We start from the raw sequence: 20,637 nt of genomic DNA, 5'->3' as shown, positions 1-20,637 counted from the left end.
CAAATTATGACATAGACTCTCCCACTTGGGAAGATCTTAGGCTGCTGCCCCTACCAAAGTGCAACGAAGGTTAACACCCTAGGCCATGAGTCTTCATGATCACTCATAGAATCCGTCCAGGCAAGTGAATTTTCCAATGTCCTGCATCCTTTATTTATACTCTCCTTGGTCATGTGCACTCTGTTGTCTAACGATATGGGACAATATTCTTTCTCAAAACTGACTTTTATCATTACTAGTTGTACGCCTGTATTGAATTAGTGAGGTATATATACATATTTTTTGGTATCAAACAATCACCATTTCAGTTTTGGGGTTTGTTGATTTGGATATTCTTGATGAATTTAAGCAAAGAATAACTGATTATTAACGAAACTTGCAAGCAGCATCTGACATTCAATCTACAAAAAGTAGTTATAAGTATCAAACTCTCAATAACAATTGATGAATTAGTGAGGGTCTTATTCTGCAAATTTCATTTTTTCTTGCACAGTCAATTGCTATGACATTAAGAAACATGATGTATCACTTATCTAGTTATCTTTATGACTTTATTTAAAATTTTCAATGGGTTAATAAATGGGTTAAATATGGGTCGACCTGACCTGATCGACCCATTTAATAAATGGGTTAAACAGATTTTTTTCGGGTTTAAATATTCAACCTGAACCTAACCCATTTAATAAACAGATCAGGTCGGGTTGACCCATTTTATTAATTGGGTCAAAAATCTAAACCCAAACCCGCTAATTTCGGGTCGGTTTCAGAACAGGTTAGCAGGTCGGGTCAACTTTTGCCAGCCCTATATATTCTGTATGCAATCTCTTCTGTATAGAACTTGTGTTCTTCCTTTTTCCGTATTATTAGAAAACTGAAAATGGACTTAATTTGCTAAAATTAGGTGAAAATTTGATTCGGATTTATAACAGTTCGATTTACAATCGGTTCGGGTTTGTATCAGTTCGGGTTAAAAACAGTTCGATTAATAATCGATCGAGTTTGTATCAGTTCGGGTTAAAAACAGTTCGATCTTAATCGGTTTTAGTCAGGTTACATTCGGTTACGTGCATAATTCGGGTCGGATTTGACTCGGGTCGATCACTGTTCAGTTCGGGTAACATCGGTTAAGGTTTATATGTCGGTTATAAAATTTGGTTGCAGTTCGAGTTCGATTTTGCCCTTTTCGCTTATCAAACGGTTCGAGTGAAGTATCGGTTTGGGTAATTGCGGTTCGGTAAACCTAAAAAACTTACATTTTTTCGGGTCGGATAATTTTCGATTCCGGGTCGGATTTTCGGGTCGGATTTGTTTTGAACAGCTCTAGCCGCAAACCTGCATTAATATAATTTTTCTATAAAAAGTTATGCCCAAAAGATTGAACATATATCAAATTTCAGCACAAACAAACTTTAAATGATTATCATTTCTCGCTCGGCTATCAGAATTGGACATATAATCTATCATTGGAAAGATTTTGATGTCTAGGTTCTAATGCCGCAAATATTGCAGTAATGTGATTTTTCTATCAAAAGTTTCAGCCAAATAAGTGATTATGTATCAAATTTCAACACAATCATATTGATTCCGCAATCATATTGATGCTCATTTTCGTTGGCCATTGTAATTCGATTTTTAGTTTTAGCTTGTTTTAGTTCAATTAGTGTTCGGAGAGAGTTTTTAGAGAGATGTTAGAGATTGAAGGTTTGAAAAGTAACTTTGGGCAATTTTGGAAGTTTAATATGTAAAGGATGACGATAAAATGAAAAGGGTGGTAAAGTTTAGTAATGCGCATAATTCTAATTAAAGCGGGTCATCGGTACCCGGTATATTTTGATATCGCCCCATGACCCAACCCGGTTTACCTGATCTGGATGTTTTAATTTTTTTTTAATTTTGACTCGCCATTTATGTTGCGGGTCAACGGGTCGGGTTGGACGGGTCGGGTTTTTTTAACATCCCTAGTGGTAAGAGAGTATTTATAAGAAGATTATGTTCAAAGGCACTTAGTAATTTCAATAAAAAAAAAGTTCCCAGCACAATAAAATGATAATGACATTTAAGAAGCAGGTAAAAAAAAAATTAATTTAACAAATCATCTTATGTGGTAAAACATGATAGGGTAAGATTTTTGTAATATTAATTTACGTTTTTTTATTTTATTTATTATTTTATTATATTTTTTATCTTTTTGTGTTTATTTTCGGAAATTTTGTAAGGTAAAAAAAGGAGTAACGAGGAGGAGGAAAATTAGAGCCGTTGATGAAATGGTAAGTTGTCATATTTGGGTTAAAGTCTTTAAGGCCAATGAAATGACAGGAGGAAAATGACAGGGAAGACTGGAGAGGTCAAAACGGTTGGCTCAGATTCATAATCATAATCATATTCATATTCATAGTCTTTCTTACTTCAAACCTCAACTTCTCTCTTCACATTTTACACTTCCCTCCTCACTGACTTCACCAGGACGATTTTCAAAGCTCAAAAATGGTGCCCAAAATACCATGGATTTTCTCCCTCTTTCTCTTCTGCCTCACTGGTAACTGTTCTTTCTTCTTTCTTCTGTTTGTTCTAATATGTTATGAGTTTATGATGTCTAACAGTATGTGTTTGTCCTTTTTTGCAGTCTCAAGCCAAAACCCAGCTGAATTTCTGACTGTTCGCTCAAACCCAAACCAGAATGTAGCTTCCATGGCAGCATCAGTCAACACCCAAGATCTCATCCAAGTTTCAAGTAGTGTTTTAATGGCTGAAATATGGCTTAGAAACCATGTCTTATCTTATTACCCAGCTCTCAACATTACCCACATTGTAATAGGTCATGATCTCTTTTGTTCTTCACAAACCCACCACCATTTTCATCTTCTAATCTTACCTGCTTTACAAAATTTTCACCATTCTCTCATAAGATGGGGTTTACACACAGATATTAAGGTTTCTCCTTCATTTTCAGCTCACTGTTTGGAAGAGTTTTCCCCTGATTTTGCTTATTCTCTCTTTAATCCACTTCTAGACTTTCTCCACTCAACAAACTCATCTTATATGATAAACCCATCATCAAAATCACCCACAAGTAATTCTAACCAAAAGTTTGAAACTTTGGTTAATACACACTTCAAATTCCTCAAAAAGATTGGATTTTTAACCTTAAAAAACCCTAATTTCATGATGGTTTTACACCCTTTACCAGAACAACCAAAACCCACAATGAGGAAACTATCATATGTTCTTCCAACCCCATCACCAGAACAACTTCCCATAGCCAAAGGGCCTGATACACTTCCACCTCTAGTTGGTGTTGGGCCCACAATTTCTCCACCAAGCCCAGTATCAGCCAACCCACATTTGGGTATGAGCCCAACATACTCCCCTTATCCTCACCATCATCATCACCCACACCCACACCTCCTTCCACCCTGCAATCCGAGCCCACCACAGGCACAACCTGCACCAGGCCCAGTGACTGAGCAACCACCCACTTGGGAGAAAGTGTGGTGTGTGGCAAAGCCTAGTGTGCCTGCAGAAACATTACAAGAAGCAATGGATTATGCATGTGGAGAAGGAGGAGCAGAATGTGATGAAATTCAGCCTAATGGAAATTGCTATTATCCTGATACTATTGTTTCTCATGCTTCTTATGCATTTAATAGTTATTGGCAGAAAACTAAAATTAATGGTGGTACTTGCAGTTTTGGTGGCACTGCTATGCTAATCAATTCTGATCCTAGTATGTTCATTATTCTTTTATTTTATATTAAAATCTTGTTTTGCACTCATTGTTCAATGAAAGATTCTTATGTTGTTTTCTGATTGTTTTGGCAGGTTTTCTTCAATGCAGATTTGTAGTGGTTTGATTTGAAGATGTTTTTGGTACTAAATTGCTAATTAGGATTAAGATGAGAACCTATTTTTGTTAGTTTTGGAATACCAAAGCTTTGTACTTTAGTATGTTAAATGAGATTAAGGTCTTTCTAGTGGGTTTTGATGTTTGTATGTGAACATAAGGAGTTATGGGTAATTTAATCTACAAGTAAATGAGTATTTGTTAGTAACACAATGTTTTGCTCTTTAGTTTGATTCTTAATTTCTTATTGTCTTTGGGGTTTGTGATTTGGAAGTATTCACCTGAAAAGCTTATTGAATCTTTAAGAATCCAATGCCTTTCATCTTTTAGCTTTTGCACAATAAATCAACAATACTACTCCATCATTTTTATTTGATGAGTAGAGTACAAACCACAGGGGTAAAAAACAAGAACACTACAATTCATAGTGTGAAAGCAAAAATTGAATATAAAAGGCAAAAAATTGGGCAGGAATCTTTCCCTTTCAGATCAGAAAAACAGGTTTTGATAATGAGACATGTGAGTGATGGGCCCATCATGCTTCTCTCAAAGATGGAAGTGGGCTGGGCTGCTTAGGCGTGGCCCGTCTGAGGCAAGGCACAATACAATGCAATACCTTTTACGGCCTGACTTGACATGATGCGATTTGGCACGAGGCATAGTAGATATGGCTTATAAAGACCCAACACGGTACCATTTGTGTCGGTTTAAGGGTTTTTAATATTCACTACATCTTATTTTTTAGGCCTCAATTTTAAACTTTTCGTTTTAAAGTTTATTTTGTACTTCATTACTTTGAAAGATAGAAAAATGCTGAATGAATTAAGTTTAGGTTATACTTATTTTTGAAAGAATGTTATACTTATTGATTTAACTTAGAATTAACTTGTTTAATTAAATGGGTTATACATGTTTGTTTTAGTTTTAAAGTTTTGACCTGAATCCAATCCATTTAATAAATAGATCAGGTCAGATCGATTTATTTATTTAATCACAAATTCTTGTGAGAGACGAGAGACCGTCTCTAATTGGGACCCTCATACAGAAAAATGTAAAATAAGTTACTCAGTTGGCATTAAGGATATTATAAGTAGGCATTAAGGATGATATAAGTATGCATTAAGAATATTGTGAGTAGGCATTTAAGGACATTGTAAGATGCATTAAGGATACTCTTATTGGGCATTTAAGGATACTCTAATTAGACATTTAAGGATACTATAAGTAGGCATTAAAGATACGGTTAATAGGCATTAAGGATGATGTAAGTAGACATTAAAGATACAGTAAGTACACATTAATTTTTAATGGGCAGGGCTTGTGAGATGTCTCTCATGTGATCGATAGTTAATTAATTGGGTCAAAAATTTCAAGAGAACCAATTCGAATTTATGTCACATTGATCTACAATGAAAGCAATTCATCTTATAAGACAAGCGATGGAGTACAACAGGGATAGAAAAAAGACTTGCACATGTTATGGACTTGGAAAAAACATACACCAAGGTACCAAGAGAAGTATTTGTTGTGCAACGACAAAGAGGGATATTTCCAAGAAATATATTTATATAGTGCAAGATATGTATCGAGAAGTAGACAAATGTTAAGACATGTGGAGGGGTAACATACGATTTTCCAATTACAATTGGCCTTCATCAAGGCTTAGCTTTAAGCCCCTTTTTTTGTAGCAATCCTAGAAGAGATAACTCAATCAATACAAGAAGACGTGTCTTGATGTATGTTGTTTGCCGATGACATTATTTTGGTAGACGAGATCAGGAAATGGATAAATGTTAAGTTAGAACGATGAAAACAAGAGCTAAAGCCACGAGGTTTCAAATTAAGTCTGAGCAAGACAGGGTACATTAAGTAAAAATTTGGCAAAGACGAGATTTTCAAGAGGCATTATAAAACTAGAAGATAAAGAAATTGTTTCAAGTGGATGCTTCAAATAGCGTTAGTATAATTCACGAGGATTTTCAACATGTGACTCACAAAATTAAGTATGGGTTGCAACAATGGAGGGCAACTAATGTGATCGAGGTGTGCCCTTAAAGTTAAAGGACAAGTTTTATCAAACGACCATTAGATTCAGCATTGATATATGGACCAGAATATTCAACTTTTAGAAAGGATGATAATAGAAAGATAAGAGTAGCGAAAATACAAGAGTAACCATAAATGAGAGGGCATATCTAGAACGATGGTAACGTATATATAATAAGGGGTTAGGCGTTACGAATATTGAGGAAAAAATGAAAGAAATGGGTTATGATAGTTTAGGCATGTGTAAAGACGAAATATTAAGGAATCGATTAAGAAAAATAGAAAATTGGAGTCTAAAAGATGGAAAAAAAAGAGGGCAAAGATGACCGAAGATGCCTTACGGGACATTAGTGAAACATGATATGAAAATCTAGACTTATAAATTGAGATAGTAGAAAATCATAATGAATGGAGAAAAAAATTCATGTTGGCGACCATTGAAACTGATATATTAGTTCATATAGTTGATCTCAATCTTTTGGGTTTTATGGCTCTAGCATTGTTGTTGTTATACACCCATTTGATTAACTTAAACCTAGTCAAGTCGAAAATATTATGATTTATGAGAAAAAATGACTCAGCCTAGAAATAATCCAACTATGATTGATCCACCCATAACCATATTAACATGTCCATACAAATCGCGCACACAACACTCAGGGTCAAATGCAAAATAATGAAGAATGTCTTATAACATCAGCATGCTTCATATAAAGTAAAACTGTAGTTGAACAGACTCTAGCCATTTGTATAACGTACAACAAAAAAATTAGGCAAGAGCCATGTCGATTGCAATCAACATAATGTCCTTCAGGAGCTCACATGTTCAAAAATTGAACAGCAAATAAAAACCAAATCTAGTCCTGGATTATCAAAACTTATTGATGATATACCAAACATTATATTATAATGTATGTGAAAATCCTATAAATAGTAAATTTCTCCTATTTCATCCTGTAGAGTGAGCGAAAATCGAGATCACACCAAAATGACCTAGACATGCCTATACAAAAAAACAAATACAACTTTCTAAGGCTAAAGCAGCCAGTTGACGGTGATGTTTCCGAGCCACAAGTAGAGTGGAAACTGAGCCAACGCAATCAACAGCAAGAGTACATGATGCTTGCCTGAGTCATAGCTTCTCACTTCAGCATACAAAACTCTCTTCATCGTCTTCACCAAGAAGATTCCCAAACAAAGGCAACTTGAAAGTAACACGATATAATACGAGTGTCTCCACAACAGTTTACCAAAGAGAGCCAAAGAAATGCCGGTAAATGCATAGCCAGCGTATGCAACAATGTCCAACAATGGTGTTTCTCCACTACTCAGTGACATTAATGACACTTTCAACAGCAGAACCTGGAATCCCCAGCCTACCAATCCTTTCACGAGCATCCAGTTTACTGTCTCTGGGTGAAACCTGAATTAGTGAGAAAAAGACGTGGCCTGGTAAATACGATTTAACAGTGAATAAATACATAGAAATAAAGCCCAAAATAAAGAATAAAAGAAAATTTCAAAAGAAACGGGTAAAATTTTCAAAATAAAGCTATTTCAACTTATTCCCTTATATATTAGTTGAGCATATATTTGATAAATGGTGAACAATAGAAAAGGCACAGAGAAAGTAGGTATCAAGCATCAAACGTCTAGTATCAAACCATTAATAATCACAAAATAGAAAATAAATACAGAAACATTTTTCAAGTTGGTTGACGTGAACCTGAAAAATTCGAGCACAAGTGCACAATCCAATTCTAATAAAAATTTAAAAGAGATCTGGATCACTTGCCAAGAAACATTACCGAACTAAAAAGACAGGTGATGTTTCAGGATTAAAAGGGGTATTTTTATCATGGAGCGGACAAATGAATCACAAACATAACTACTGCCAAATAATTGAAGTGGAGAGACATTTATCAAGGCAAACACTAACCAAGCCATCTTTATGACTTGGCCAACAACGATGTAATTCAATCTTATATATATCAGCTGCCACTAAGCAATCCATCAGTTGATCACTTGTCAAGGGTGGATATCTTCGTATCTGCAATGATCGACATTTGGATTTACGAAAGGGCAAAATAGTAATTGTCACATTAGGGAAGACTTGAGGAATAAGTTAGTTATGTGGTAGCTTTATTATAAATAAGAGGAATTAGGGAGTCATTATCATCAAGAATCTTGTTAAGAAAATTGTGGGTGAGTTTATACTTATTTTAGGAGACCTCAAGCATCTCGAATTGCTTGATCTATCTTTTGTTATTTTGTAATCGTTCTTTAATCATCAATTTGATAGTATAATTCATCTTTTGTCATTTTCTTCTTTCAATTCTCAATTTACAGTCTTCTTGAAATTTGATGTTCATAGCAGTATCATTTGTCTATTTTCTCTAGGAATGGCCAGGGATCCAACTTCACACTCAGTTGCTAAATAACATCAAGTCCATTTCCCTAGTCCTTCCAACAAGTCTATTAAATATTTCAAAGACCCCCCCTGCAATTTTTATAATGAGGCCATTTCGAAAAAAACAACAAAACAAAAATTACTTGGACAAAGACATAAACTGGGTCAATTCACTAACTAGAAAAAGCAAGTGGCTAAATTTTCTAAAATCAAAAGCTCAGGTTAAATAGCTTAGTTGAAGAAAATTGGGAGCAAACTGATTTGCAAACCCAAGTACAAAAAGGAACAAGTTTGTCAAAGAGTTGTTACAAGTGCTAGATTGAAATGATTACAGAACCATCTCAATATGTGAAGGGCCAAATTTGAACAAATAAAAAAACATAAAGCATGGGTGGTATATTTAGAATAAATGTTTGCCTACTGCCCAAAAAGAAAAAGCTTAAGTGGACAAACAAAAGACAAAATGGTGTTTGGCAAAGAATTGATAGCTGATAGTTGGTTTAACCAGCTGATTTTGAAGCCACTGGTATAAATAACTTTTTCAAAAATAGCTTATTCATAACAATAAGCTGTTTCAACCAACTAATTCATAAAACACTGGAATTAGATGGTTTGACCACACAACCCTCTATTTGTACCAAAATTGTCTAATAAGCATTTACCGAAGTGACAGACAAAAATGAAGGGGGAGTATTGGACAAAGATTTAAGGCACAACAACAGATCTCCCTCTCGAGGCAAAATTTAGGACTTGCATACACAAGGACCAGCCAAACATAGCTCACGCCTCACAAAATTAACCAGAATCCTAATCCTACAACATGTGACTATGGGCCCATAAATTACATCACATACAAAGAGCAACTGAACCTAGACTACCAAAGTTGAGTTCATGAAAGCAAACAACTTACTTTCCATTCAGCCCAAGGGAAAATCCTGCAAGCACAACGTAGGAAAGAAATGCCATCATAGGAATGTAAAGATCTGGTGCGTTAATATCATAAATTGGGGGTTTGTAGGAGATTTTTCCGGCCATTGGTTCAGTTATCCTCGTCCAGTGACCCTATAATGAAAACCACAATAAGAAACGACAGAATATAAGTTGTTTAAAGGCAAAGAAAATCTGAGGATACCACAAGACAATAAGAAAACATGGACATGAAAAGCTTACCCTATGCAGAAAAGGAAACAGAACAACCTTCAACTTGTTCCTCACATAGTCGTCATTCACTTGGAAGTAATATTGCGGGTCAGCAAAATATCTACTTATCTGTCAAATGCCATACCCACAGCAATCAAAAACAAAAATCTATTAATTAAAGACCATAAAACTAGCTTATAAGATAAGCAGTTGCTATAAAGTGGCCGGGATGAGCTCCAAGTCACCAAAAAGATTTTCTTTAAACAAATGTCAGTACGTTAATTCAAAGATGACAGGCAGAGCATGGCAGAATAAAACATACTTAACAAGAGGGCAGGTAATCTATAAAAAGTTGTAGCAGATTCCTTAAACCAACACACAAAGTTATTAACAATAGCCAGCATAATAAAACTTGATTAGAACTAACAAATAGACCCCTAATAGAGCCGTAATATGATAAAAACATGTACATGCTCTAATTTGTTATTTGCCTTCCATTATGAATCTATGATAATTGAGCCTGCTGAATTGCAGAAATCTAGATCCATCAACAAACAATCAGTCACAAAAAACCCATTTCATGTGAGAAAGTTTTAGATGATTTGACATAATACACAAGTAGAAACAATAAGGTTACTTCTTGACTAAAGAAATTTGGGTGTTCGTGTGTAAAATGATTAAAAAAATTTTTGGCGGTCTAAAATTCACGAAAAAATGTGATGGAAAGAGGCATAGAGTTAAAGATATCAATGGGAGCGAGTGACAAAGATTTAAGAGACCATGGTGTTTTTCATACCAAGTAATTTTCATTTTCATAAGCATTATGCTTTAACCATGACCTGGATTGTAGGATCATCAATACTGCTCACACACTAATCCTACATGCAATCCAGGAAACAATTTTAATTACCAATTGAAAACAACTAAACTAATCTAGAGCAAAGTAAAAACTCGGTAATCATAGGCACACAAACTTAAGGTAGGCTCATCAAACTTGGATGCTAACAACCAAAATTCGATGCAATATGTCCATTAAGAGTAGCAAGATTCTAAAAAAAGTGGAGAGTACCATCTCAACCATCATGGATCTTTAAGATGCCAAATACAAGTACTTACATTGCTTTGCACATACTCAGAGCTTGAACCGAATATCTTCTCTCCATATGCACTCAATCCACTACGAATCAACCCGGAACTGGCCCCAGAGAATGCATTTCCAAATGGACTAGCTTGGGGTGGGAAGGGAGGCTGTTGACCCCCAGGCTGAGCGCCCACATTATTATACATGTTGAATATCTAGTACTAATAAAAGATGGACAAAACCCATTATTATAACGTGGTCAGAAACGCAAGCAACATATTCCTATTTCCTTAACGTACAAATAATCCTTCAGATGTAACCCCAAATTATTACAAAAAAATACAAAGAAAAACACAAATTATTACAGCATCAAACTCCTTTTGTTGAGTCCATACCTCACTATGTAACCCCTTAACTTCCTCATTCCATTGAATCCATCATCGGCTTTCGAACGTACGACTACTAGTCATTTCAAAAAACCATCATTAAAAGTATTACTCCCTAGTTTTAATCAAAGTACAACAAATAGAATCTTAGTGCATAGACTCCGAGATATGCTAATTAAACTAGGAAATGAGTAGAACCAATGTCACATGGTTCACGGTTTCCATTGATTTGTTGTACGGATTCGGGTTCGCAATTCGTAGTTAACTGGTTTATTGTTAGTTTGGTTGAATGTTTGCTTCAATTTTTAAGTTCGTGATTTGTTTTTTTGGTTCATTAGTTTTCTAGAAAATCATATTAATGATTATCAAACAAAGCCATCAAGTATAATTCGTAAAGTATAAATTTAATTCAATATTATAATCTTAATCTCTTATTTGAATCCCATTAAAAAAATAAACTTAAGAAAATTAAACTCAATGCCCATTTAGTCCATTTAACAAGGCCCATTTTAATTAGCCATATGTCCTTTAAAGTTTAAATTCCTCTAAGTCTAAACCAATTAAAAATTAAGAACCCACTTTCATTTAAAACCCTACAAAAAACACATGCATATGCTTCTTCTAGAAAACTAGAACATCTCCTCTTCATTCATCTTTCATGGCGGCACTTACAGAGGTGAGTTTACATCTCCTTCTCTTCCTTTTCTTTTTCTCTTCTATTATTTTCTCTTTGCATAACTATTGTCTTCCACTTCTATCGGTGAAAATCACCGATTTTGACTCACAATTCATGGAGATTCGTTGGTGAGGTGGGAGAATCATGTCACATTGAGTAGAACTTTGATAATCAACCAGGCCACAATGTTAAAATTAAATAAAGCAAGCAAGTCTATAAACATGGGAGCGGGGCATGGGGAAAGACAAGTAACAACAATATTCTACCAACAACGTAAATGTTATGTATAGTAGATGACCTTCTAAAATGCTATATAAAATTAATTTTCACAATCAAAAGATTTGAAAATTTAAAAACAATGTTATGAATCAAGATTAGATAACCAAAAACCAAAGTTTGATTAACAATTTGAACTAGTATCTTCATCGTTTATGTTCTAAGGACTAACATATCACAGCTCCCAGTATTTAATAGTTACCATCTGCAATCACATTCTCTCTTATAAAAAACTAAAAATTCCTAAGCAAGAAAGGCGATAGGTGTCATGTGCTAAGAGATTCCACAATAATGCAGCAAAACCAATGTGAAGCAATTCCCATACTTGTTTTAGTCCCATTGAGATTGTTGCATAACACCTCAAAAGCCCACACATCAATTTGCATAATGTCGCAAAGTAGGATAGAGGGACTATGTCTTGTCATTAGTGATGGCCATGGGGCGGGTTACCAGGAATCGAACAGGCCAAACCATCAAAGAACCATGCCAAACCGAAATCATCTGCGACAGCTGACAAGTTCTTAACCAGTCCGACCCTCGAGTTCATTAAGGTTCCAAAAATTTTCAAAACAACCCGCTGATATGCTATAAAAGCCTAAATCCCGTGGTCACCCGCCTCGCCTTGCAATGTTCCATGGAACCGCCCCAAAACCGTATGGTTCCTTGAAACCGCCTAACTAGTCATTAGGATTCAAAAATTAGTCGTTGTAATTTTGCCTATAATATGTTATGAATTCAATCCTTTCATCCACAGCTTCTCTTCTAGTACTCTCTGTAGTTCTCTCTCTACTTACTTAATTATGCAATTATCAATGTGTAGCTCGTCCACAAAGTGATGTGGATAATTACATTGAAAATTGTGGACAGTTTTTTAGGACTTTATGATTTCTATACAAGTGTATATAACTTTAACCACGATATCTCTAGACATGTTAGCATCTTAGTGCGTCCTACTAGGTTTTTATCTCATCATAGATAACAAAATCAGTAAAATGATAGCTTTATAGGACTCTTCATCTCCATCCTTTTCAAATGTAGAAATAGATAATTATCTAAAACGCCATTTTGAAATTGTACCAAATTATTTCTATATTTTAGAATGGTTGAAAGAAAAATCTAAGAAATTTGCAATTTTATTGAGAATTGTAAAGGATATCCTTACAAATCCGACTTCTGCTATTGGTTTGGAGTCTGCATAGGAAGGCACTTGATGAAAAGAGATCTCATACTGCTACACAATTCACATACTATACAAATATGTATTTGCAAGAAAGATTGAGATCAAAATGTCCGAACACAAAGGCTCAAGAACGATGATGATCAAGGCGATGATGATCCATGGATAACGATAGATACATCCGCATCATCAGGAGGAAAGGCAGCGAAGACATCGAACCAAGTAGAACATGATGACGAAGATAAAGATTAGGATAACTCAAATTGAATAATGATCAATAACTATAAATAAAAGGTATGAAGAGAACTAAGAAGGTTTTATTTCCTTTGATATACGTAGGCAGCTTAGTATTCCTTCGGGATACTAGATTCAAGTCTATTTTCTTCCTTTTTATATTAATCATATTTATTATTAAATTATCAATTTTTTATTAACTATATTTGTTTTCTTCTTTTTAGTAAATCTTTTAATGACGATTGACATACAATAAATTTCGATAATAGTGAACAAAGGTATATCCACATTATTTTAATACTTTATATTATTTTTTATATTAATATTTAGAAAAAATAATTAGTTAAACCGATTTTCCGACTCGCCCAACACAAGAGTTGAACCGCCTTCTAAACACCAAGAAATCGTTTGAAACCGCCTGGAATTGGAATCATACTGTCGGAATCAAATTCCACTTTTTGAAATTGGAACTAGATGGAATCGAAATCGGCCCAACCCGAATCATGGCCATCACTACTTGTCATAGGTTATTGTCATTATGTGTTGTTTTGTTCTTTATTTAGCTTGATGCAAAATGAGATTGTAGGGATCCTAGACTTAGGGAACAAGGCGCCACTAAAGGTATTAAAAAACTCACCTGATGACCCAATTCTTAAATAGCCTTGGGGACCAAGGGGTACCAATCAACCATCACCAGGTCGGGTCATGGATCGCCTTCATAAACATAAGGATACCCAACATGACCTTGCCTTTAGCCTTTAAAAACTTAATATCGCTAATTGCTTATGCAATCATGGAGACCACAACATTTCTTTAAAATTTACTTACATTGCCTTTTTTTTTATCAATAATCAACTACTAAGCAGCAACGGAGATGCAAAATATGCATTTTATGAATGAACTTTTTGTCAAACAAAACCTTTACAATCTCTAGATAAATATAGTGCATTTTATATGCTGCTTTGTTTTTATAGAGATTATGCTGATAATGAATGAACTTAATACCTATAAGATGTATTGCGGAAACTAAACGATTCCTAGGTGCATGACTCAAACACCCATACAGTAGGTTGGAAAGAAGGAGTAACTTCTAACAAATGAGTTGTTGCCTCATGCTACCTATAGATGTGTAGATGATAAAGTTCGTACTCTTAGTCGTGAATATTCTACGTTCTTTGGTACTACTATGAACATTCCAACTAGCATAGAGTTGGGCATAGGCGAAGCCACATCGGGGGTCGGGCGAGGCCCGACTTTCATTGCCAGAAATGCGATCCTTTGTAATTTTGGCTTTGGCATCACTTAATAATATGATATATAATTTAAAGAGTGCATAAATATAACAAAAATTACTATAGCTCAATGGTTGGGGTAACATATTTGTAATCTAAGGTTAAAAGACTAAACCCTGATTTGAAATATTATTTTTTTAAAAACTAATAAATTTATATTATAATGTCATTACTCTTTATCTTTTATAATTTTACATTCATCCTTTTTCGTATGTGTATTTGTATTTTTGCTATCTTAATTTTAATAGTGCTCGTTTTTTAGAGACTTAGTAGACAAATATATGGAGACAAAAACACATTGTTTTTTTTAAAAGGGATAATTATAGGGTAGTTTCAACTCTATTTATTTAATATAATTTTTGCTATGACTCAAATTCATTTCAGTCTATATGATTTTGAAATTTTCATAGTTTAACTAATTTTATATAATAATTAATTTGCTAGTATATCGATAATTTGGCCCCCCAACTGAGAATCCCTGCTTCGGCCCTGGAGTTGGGTCAATCGGGTACCCGTTGTCTTGACCTAAATTATCCAGGTACCCGATTATCGGCTACCCAAATAATTCAGGTCAAGACACAGACCGCAAAATTATGTAGCTGCCTTTCAGGTTACTTGGCCTGTTGGGTACCCGATTATGTACACCCTAGGCGCCACATAGGGAATTAGCGTCATCTATTTCAAGTGATATTAGAGTGGGAATCGACATTGTTCGAATAGGTGGAGCTTAAATCGCCACAATTGGTCAAAGAATTACAAATTTGGAGGTAAAGGATGGCACAAAATGGAGGGTGTGGGGACCCAAAACAGGGGCTGGCGTGGGAGTTCATGGGTAGCAATCTTCAAGGGCTTGTTCTAGTTTCTTGCCAATCATTAAGCAAAAAAAGTTGGGCATGTTGTATGCGCTACTTAAAGGGCTGGTAGCTTTGTTGTGTGACACAAATATAATGCGTTGATGGCAAGGAAGTACTAGCAATCACACCGAAGAGCATTGCAAGAAGGCGTTCATGAGTTGGGTGGGACTTGGGAGAGCTTGTCGCTTTCACCCAATAGTGGGGTGCTTGATGATTTATATTAAGCAACTCCCCAACTTGTTTGTTCGTACTAAGGCAATGCATAAGTCTTGCTGCAAGTTAGCGTGTCGTTTTATGTGTTTACTTAGCTTGTTGCACATATAGGGTCGATGGGTCGTGCTGGCAAGCAACACCAAACAGGCGATTTGTGCCATCCATGGGATAGGGCTCATTAACAATGAAAATTGTCCAGCCCAGAGCAGCATAACTTTCACACCTTTACCTAAGACTACAAACCTTAAGTTAACACTCATTACAACCAAGCCGGCAAAGTTTGCCAAAGCTAAGTCCTAAATACATCCATGAAGCTAAAGTTTGAAATACCATTGTAGTGAAAACTCCATAAACATATCCACAAACTAAAGTAAACACACCAATGGCGTGAAAAACTCATTAAACATTCAAATCTCTTTAAATACATTATGCATACAACTCCCATGCACAACTAAAAATATAATTTTTCGTACAACTACGATTAAGAATTTCTGGTTAACATAATTCTGGTAAAAGTGATATAAAATAGATCTAGGAGATAGTTCCGATCAACTACAATATATTAATTTCATGCCAACTAAATTTTGGTAAAAGTTATCAAAATAAGATATTCAAATGGACCGTAAGCCTAAACATATCAAAAAGTTTGATTCAAGAAAAAAAAATTCATAATCGCACCTCTAAAGTCTAAATTGAAAAACAGATTCGGCGGCTACCAGACTGTATCTGGCGGAGGCTAGAGGAATAGTAGCGGCAAAGAGGTTGATCAATCTGGCGGAATCAGGATTTGGCAATGCGGGGATTTGGGGCATTAATTGTCTGGAAAATTAGATTCTTTATGGATCTAGGGTTTGAATAAAATCAGATATGGGAGGAGAAATCAATCAGAGAGAGGAAGAAGATGATGATGATGTTAACGGGTTTGGATCTCGGTGCTGGAATTTTAATTTTCGGGTATGGATCAAATTCAATCCCATTGTAATTAACTTTTAAAAAAATGGAAATGATATATACAGCTTTAAAAAATAATGCTAATTTTGCTTAATCACGAACATAAATGTAACTTAATTACCAAAAAGTCTATTATGAATTTAGTGTACATTAATAGCGTAGATTAACTTTTAAACTCCATCGCACTCCACTCTTTCACTTTATCCCACTCTACTTTTCCAATCCATTTAAATCTAGTTTTATACTCTTACACTTCACTCTACTAACCATTTCATTATACTCTTATATTCTTACACCTTCCATCACTGTACTCTTACACTTTTACACTCCACTCCATTCCACTCCACTCTTCTCTTAAAAAATAAAAAATAAAAAACAACAATGAAAAAAATATTAAAAAATTAAAATTACATGACCACTTTTTTCCAATTTTTTTTTTCAAAATTTTTTTTTCCAGTTACTTTAGAATATGTAATAAATGATAACTTTTTCATACAAAAGAGATAACAGTATCACAATAGGGGTTATCATGATTGTAAATTTAAAAATAAATAATTATTTTATAACACTACAAATCAATTTCAAATTTATTTGTCTATGTAGTAGAATTCTAAACCAAACAACACAAAAGCAGAAGTTTTACGTTAATTATACCCTACAAGAAGGACACCTTTTGTATATCATAAACGGTAACCTTGTCTTACTAGAGGAGTAACATTGAATTAAATAGATGTCACCTTCATTATAAACTTTAAATAAATAATAATTTTTGTAGAACCACAAATCAATTTCGAAATTTATTGTTAATATGATAAAATTTTAAACCAAATACAAGTTAATTACATTATAGGGGGAGGATAACACTCATATAATATTGATAGAATTGGTAAAATGATTTGTTGTCATTTCATTCAAAATGAGAGAATAAATACAAGAGTAATCTTGGAGAATAAGAAAACTAGCTACAAGAGTAATCTTGGAGAGTAAGGAAACTAGCTAATTATCAAAAAATTACCAAAATATAAAGATTTACAAAATATGCACAATATTCTATTCTATTACACCCCCGCAGTCGAATCGGGAGGTTTCCGAACGTTGAGACTGGATCGAAAATCATCAAAAAGAACTTGAGGCAAACCCTTGGTAAAGATATCGGCAATTTTATTATCGAGATGGAACATGAAGAACCCGAACATAACCACGCTGAACCTTTTTACGAAGAAAATGAATGTCCATTTCAATATGCTTAGTGCGTTGATGATGAACGGGATTGCCCGACATATAAACAGTACTAACATTGTCACAATAAACAAGAGTGGCCATGGGATTAGGACAATGAAGCTCAAGAAGCAAGTTACGAATCCAACAAGTTTCAGAAACAATATTAGCAACACCACGATACTCAGCTTCGGCACTAGACTTAGAGAGCGTAGGTTGGCGCTTAGCAAACCAAGAGATCAAATTGTCACCGAGAAAAACAAAGTAACCGGAAGTGATGCGACGGGTGTCAGGACAACTACCCCAATCAACATCAGTATAGGATAAGAGAGAAGAAACAGGGGACTTATATAGTTGTAGTCAATGGTCAAGAGTCCCTTGATTGTACCGAAGAATTCTATGAAGAGCAGCCATATGTTCAACTCGAGGATCATGCATAAATAAACACACTTGTTGAACGGCATAAGAAATATCCAGACGGGTGAAAGTAAGATATTGTAAGGCCCTAGCTAAGCTACGATACAAGGTAGAATTATCATATGGATACCCAACATCAGCACAAAGTTTGTTGGATGTAGTAACAGGAGTAGGAGCAGGTTTGCATTGAGACATGTCAGCTTTATCCAGAATTTCCGCAGCATATTTGTTTTGAGAGAGAAATAGACCTGCAGGAGTACGGGAACCAACAATTCCTAAGAAGTAACTGAGAGGACCCAAGTCCTTCATAGCAAATTTCGAACTTAATTTTGACATAATAGACTAACGGAGAAGATCAGAAGAAGCAGTGAGTATGATATCATCCACATACAAAAGAAGATAAGAAATATCAGACACGTGAAAATAAATAAACAAAGAGTTATTAGAAATGCTATTACGAAAACCAATGGTAGTCACAAAATCAGCAAACCGTTGATACCAAGCTTGAGGGGCCTGCTTTAGACCATAAAAAGACTTTCGGAGAAGACACACATGATTGGGTCAAGTGGGATCACGGAAACCCAAAGGTTGATGCATGTACACAATTTCATTCAAGTGACCATGGAGAAAAGCATTTTTAACATCCAACTAATGAATGGACCAAGATTTAGACAGAGCAATACTCAAAACAATGCGAATAGAAGCAGGTTTGACCACAGGGCTAAAAGTCTCATCACAGTCAATGCCCTCTCTTTGAGACTTCCCATCACCAACAAGATGCGGCTTATAGCGCTCAAAATAACATCAGACTTAGTTTTCACTCGGAAAATCCACAAGGAACGATTAATATTAGCATTCGGAGGCCGCGGCACAAAATCCTAAATATTATTCTCAATTAAAGCATCAAATTCATCCTTCATAGCTTATTTCTAGTTAGGATCACGGAGGGCATGGATAGGATTTTTCGGAATAGGAAACAAGGAGACGAAAAAGGCATGAAAAGTGTATTTGGGATTTGGTTTGAAAATTTCATGCTTACTACGCGTAATCATGCCGGGCGGAGAAGGAGGATTTGGTGATGAGGGGCAATTTAAGGAAGAAAGTGGGCTAGAGGTTGGGGTCTGTGATGGGCTGCTTAAGGCAGGCCCATGAGGAAGGGAAATAGGAGCTGGGGGTGGCTAACTGGGCTGGGCCTAGTGTTTTGAGTTGGTGGGGGGAGGGTTTGTATTCTGGGAAGCTGTTGTTGGGCCACTAAGGAGACGAGACTCAGTAGATAGGGGGGGGGGGGGTTAGGAGATGGGCTGCTGCTGTTGGGTTGAAATTCGTGGATGAAAAAATAAGGATTGAGATCATATAAAAAATCTCTAGGAGAAGATTATAAGATCCGAGAAAAAGGAAAGGAGGCTTCATCAAAAAGCACATGGCGGGAGAGAATAATCATATGAGAGGAGAGATCATAGCACTTATAACCATGATGCGAAGATGGATATCTCAAAAAGACACATGGAGATGAGCAAGGTTGTAATTTATGAATTTTTGTGGAAGAGATGAGAGGAAAACAGAAACACCCAAATACCCGAAGATGCATATAGATGGGAGATTTATGGTAAAGCAAGTGAATGGGAGTTAAATGACCAAGTAACTTAGAAGGGAGAATGTTTAAGAGATAAGTAGCGATATTCAAGGTGTGAGGCCAAAAATAAGAGGGAAGGGATGCATGACACAATGTACGAATGATATTATTTATTGTGCGAATTTTTCTTTTGGATTTTCCATTTTGGGATGAAGTTTGGGGGCAAGAGAAACAAAGAGAGATATCCCGAGTAGCACAAAAATGGTGGAAATTTTTATTATTAAATTCACTCCCATGATCACATTGAAAAGATTTGATATAAAGCTCAAATTGAGTATTAACAAAGGTGTTAAATTGCACAAAAATATCATACGCTTGAGACTTGCGAAATAACGAAAAAGTCCATAAAAAATTTGTATAATGATTAACAAAGAGGACATAGTATTTGTAGCCTGAAGGGCTTGAAACGAGAGAAGACCAGACATCACTATGAATCATATCAAAAGGTTTAGTACTCACAAATTGAGAATTAACAAAAGGTAATCTAACATGTTTACCCAATAGACAAGAATGACACACAAAAGATGGAGTTTTATTACATTGGATAAAATTAGAAGAATACAAGGAATGCAAAATGTAATTTTCCCGGGTGACCCAAACGGGAATTCCAAATACTAGAAGATAAAAAAGCCGAATGTGGAGAGGATGGGATGGTAGCTCCATGTGTCGAATGGAAAGAATAAAGATCACTAGTGCTATTAGACCGTAAAAGGATATTCCCCGTGCCCAATTTTTTCACAGAAAAACCAAAAGGATCAAATTCAACATAAACTTTATTATCACGAGTAAACT

The 20,637-nt window shown here is 35.2% G+C and overlaps 3 protein-coding genes and 1 non-coding gene across 6 annotated transcripts in view; 1 reads left to right on the top strand and 3 right to left on the bottom strand.

The window, feature by feature from the left end:
• The window catches only part of LOC130809568 (U1 spliceosomal RNA), a 159-nt gene extending 31 nt beyond the window's left edge, over positions 1-128 (bottom strand). Inside the window, exon 1 of the small nuclear RNA XR_009040870.1 lies at positions 1-128. This exon is cut by the window's left edge and continues 31 nt beyond it. This is a non-coding gene — a small nuclear RNA (U1 spliceosomal RNA).
• Positions 129-2,300: 2,172 nt separating this feature from the next.
• LOC130807693 (glucan endo-1,3-beta-glucosidase 1) lies at positions 2,301-3,932 on the top strand. Its single transcript, XM_057672997.1, has 3 exons — positions 2,301-2,536; positions 2,624-3,724; positions 3,820-3,932. The coding sequence occupies exons 1-3, from the start codon at positions 2,485-2,487 to the stop codon at positions 3,849-3,851; spliced, it is 1,185 nt and encodes a 394-aa protein (XP_057528980.1). The 5' UTR covers positions 2,301-2,484; the 3' UTR covers positions 3,852-3,932.
• Positions 3,933-6,638: 2,706 nt separating this feature from the next.
• On the bottom strand, positions 6,639-16,668 carry LOC130807692 (uncharacterized). Of its 3 annotated transcripts, none has more exons than XM_057672996.1 (6): positions 16,305-16,668; positions 10,914-10,977; positions 10,554-10,739; positions 9,468-9,566; positions 9,208-9,359; positions 6,639-7,310 (listed from the first exon to the last, which is right to left on the bottom strand). In XM_057672996.1, the coding sequence occupies exons 3-6, from the start codon at positions 10,722-10,724 to the stop codon at positions 6,923-6,925; spliced, it is 810 nt and encodes a 269-aa protein (XP_057528979.1). In that variant the 5' UTR covers positions 10,725-10,739; positions 10,914-10,977; positions 16,305-16,668; the 3' UTR covers positions 6,639-6,922. The 3 variants fall into 3 exon arrangements, with proteins under 3 accessions (XP_057528979.1, XP_057528978.1, XP_057528977.1); XM_057672995.1 differs by having other exon boundaries at positions 10,914-10,980; positions 16,305-16,648; XM_057672994.1 differs by lacking the exon at positions 10,914-10,977.
• A 773-nt stretch (positions 16,669-17,441) lies between these two features.
• Positions 17,442-18,548, bottom strand: LOC130808465 (uncharacterized mitochondrial protein AtMg00810-like). Its single transcript, XM_057673940.1, has 3 exons — positions 18,184-18,548; positions 17,766-18,093; positions 17,442-17,573 (listed from the first exon to the last, which is right to left on the bottom strand). Exons 1-3 carry the CDS (start codon positions 18,546-18,548, stop codon positions 17,442-17,444), a joined length of 825 nt encoding a protein of 274 aa, XP_057529923.1.
• Positions 18,549-20,637: the final 2,089 nt, after the last annotated feature.

This window comes from Amaranthus tricolor, chromosome 3, assembly GCF_026212465.1.
Source record: "Amaranthus tricolor cultivar Red isolate AtriRed21 chromosome 3, ASM2621246v1, whole genome shotgun sequence".
Classification (NCBI taxonomy): Eukaryota; Viridiplantae; Streptophyta; class Magnoliopsida; order Caryophyllales; family Amaranthaceae; genus Amaranthus; species Amaranthus tricolor.
The sequence above is the reverse complement of the archived record's forward strand: the minus strand, read 5'-3'. Positions and strand labels throughout refer to the sequence as shown.

Bases quoted from the DNA above. Each gene is read 5' to 3' on its own strand.
- LOC130807693 (XM_057672997.1), top strand. From the start codon at position 2,485: ATGGTGCCCAAAATACCATGGATTTTCTCCCTCTTTCTCTTCTGCCTC. The intron at 2,537-2,623 runs GTAACTGTTCTT...CCTTTTTTGCAG, and splicing joins CTTTCTCTTCTGCCTCACTG to TCTCAAGCCAAAACCCAGCT. The intron at 3,725-3,819 runs GTATGTTCATTA...TTGTTTTGGCAG, and splicing joins GCTAATCAATTCTGATCCTA to GTTTTCTTCAATGCAGATTT.
- LOC130807692 (XM_057672996.1), bottom strand. From the start codon at position 10,724: ATGTATAATAATGTGGGCGCTCAGCCTGGGGGTCAACAGCCTCCCTTC. The intron at 9,567-10,553 runs GTAAGTACTTGT...GGCATTTGACAG, and splicing joins CTGAGTATGTGCAAAGCAAT to ATAAGTAGATATTTTGCTGA. The intron at 7,311-9,207 runs GTAAGTTGTTTG...TCACTAATTCAG, and splicing joins TCCCTTGGGCTGAATGGAAA to GTTTCACCCAGAGACAGTAA.
- LOC130808465 (XM_057673940.1), bottom strand. From the start codon at position 18,548: ATGTCAAAATTAAGTTCGAAATTTGCTATGAAGGACTTGGGTCCTCTC. The intron at 18,094-18,183 runs GTACAATCAAGG...TGATTGGGGTAG, and splicing joins GCTCTTCATAGAATTCTTCG to TTGTCCTGACACCCGTCGCA. The intron at 17,574-17,765 runs GTTCTTCATGTT...TTTGATAATTAG, and splicing joins TTCAGCGTGGTTATGTTCGG to CTAGTTTCCTTACTCTCCAA.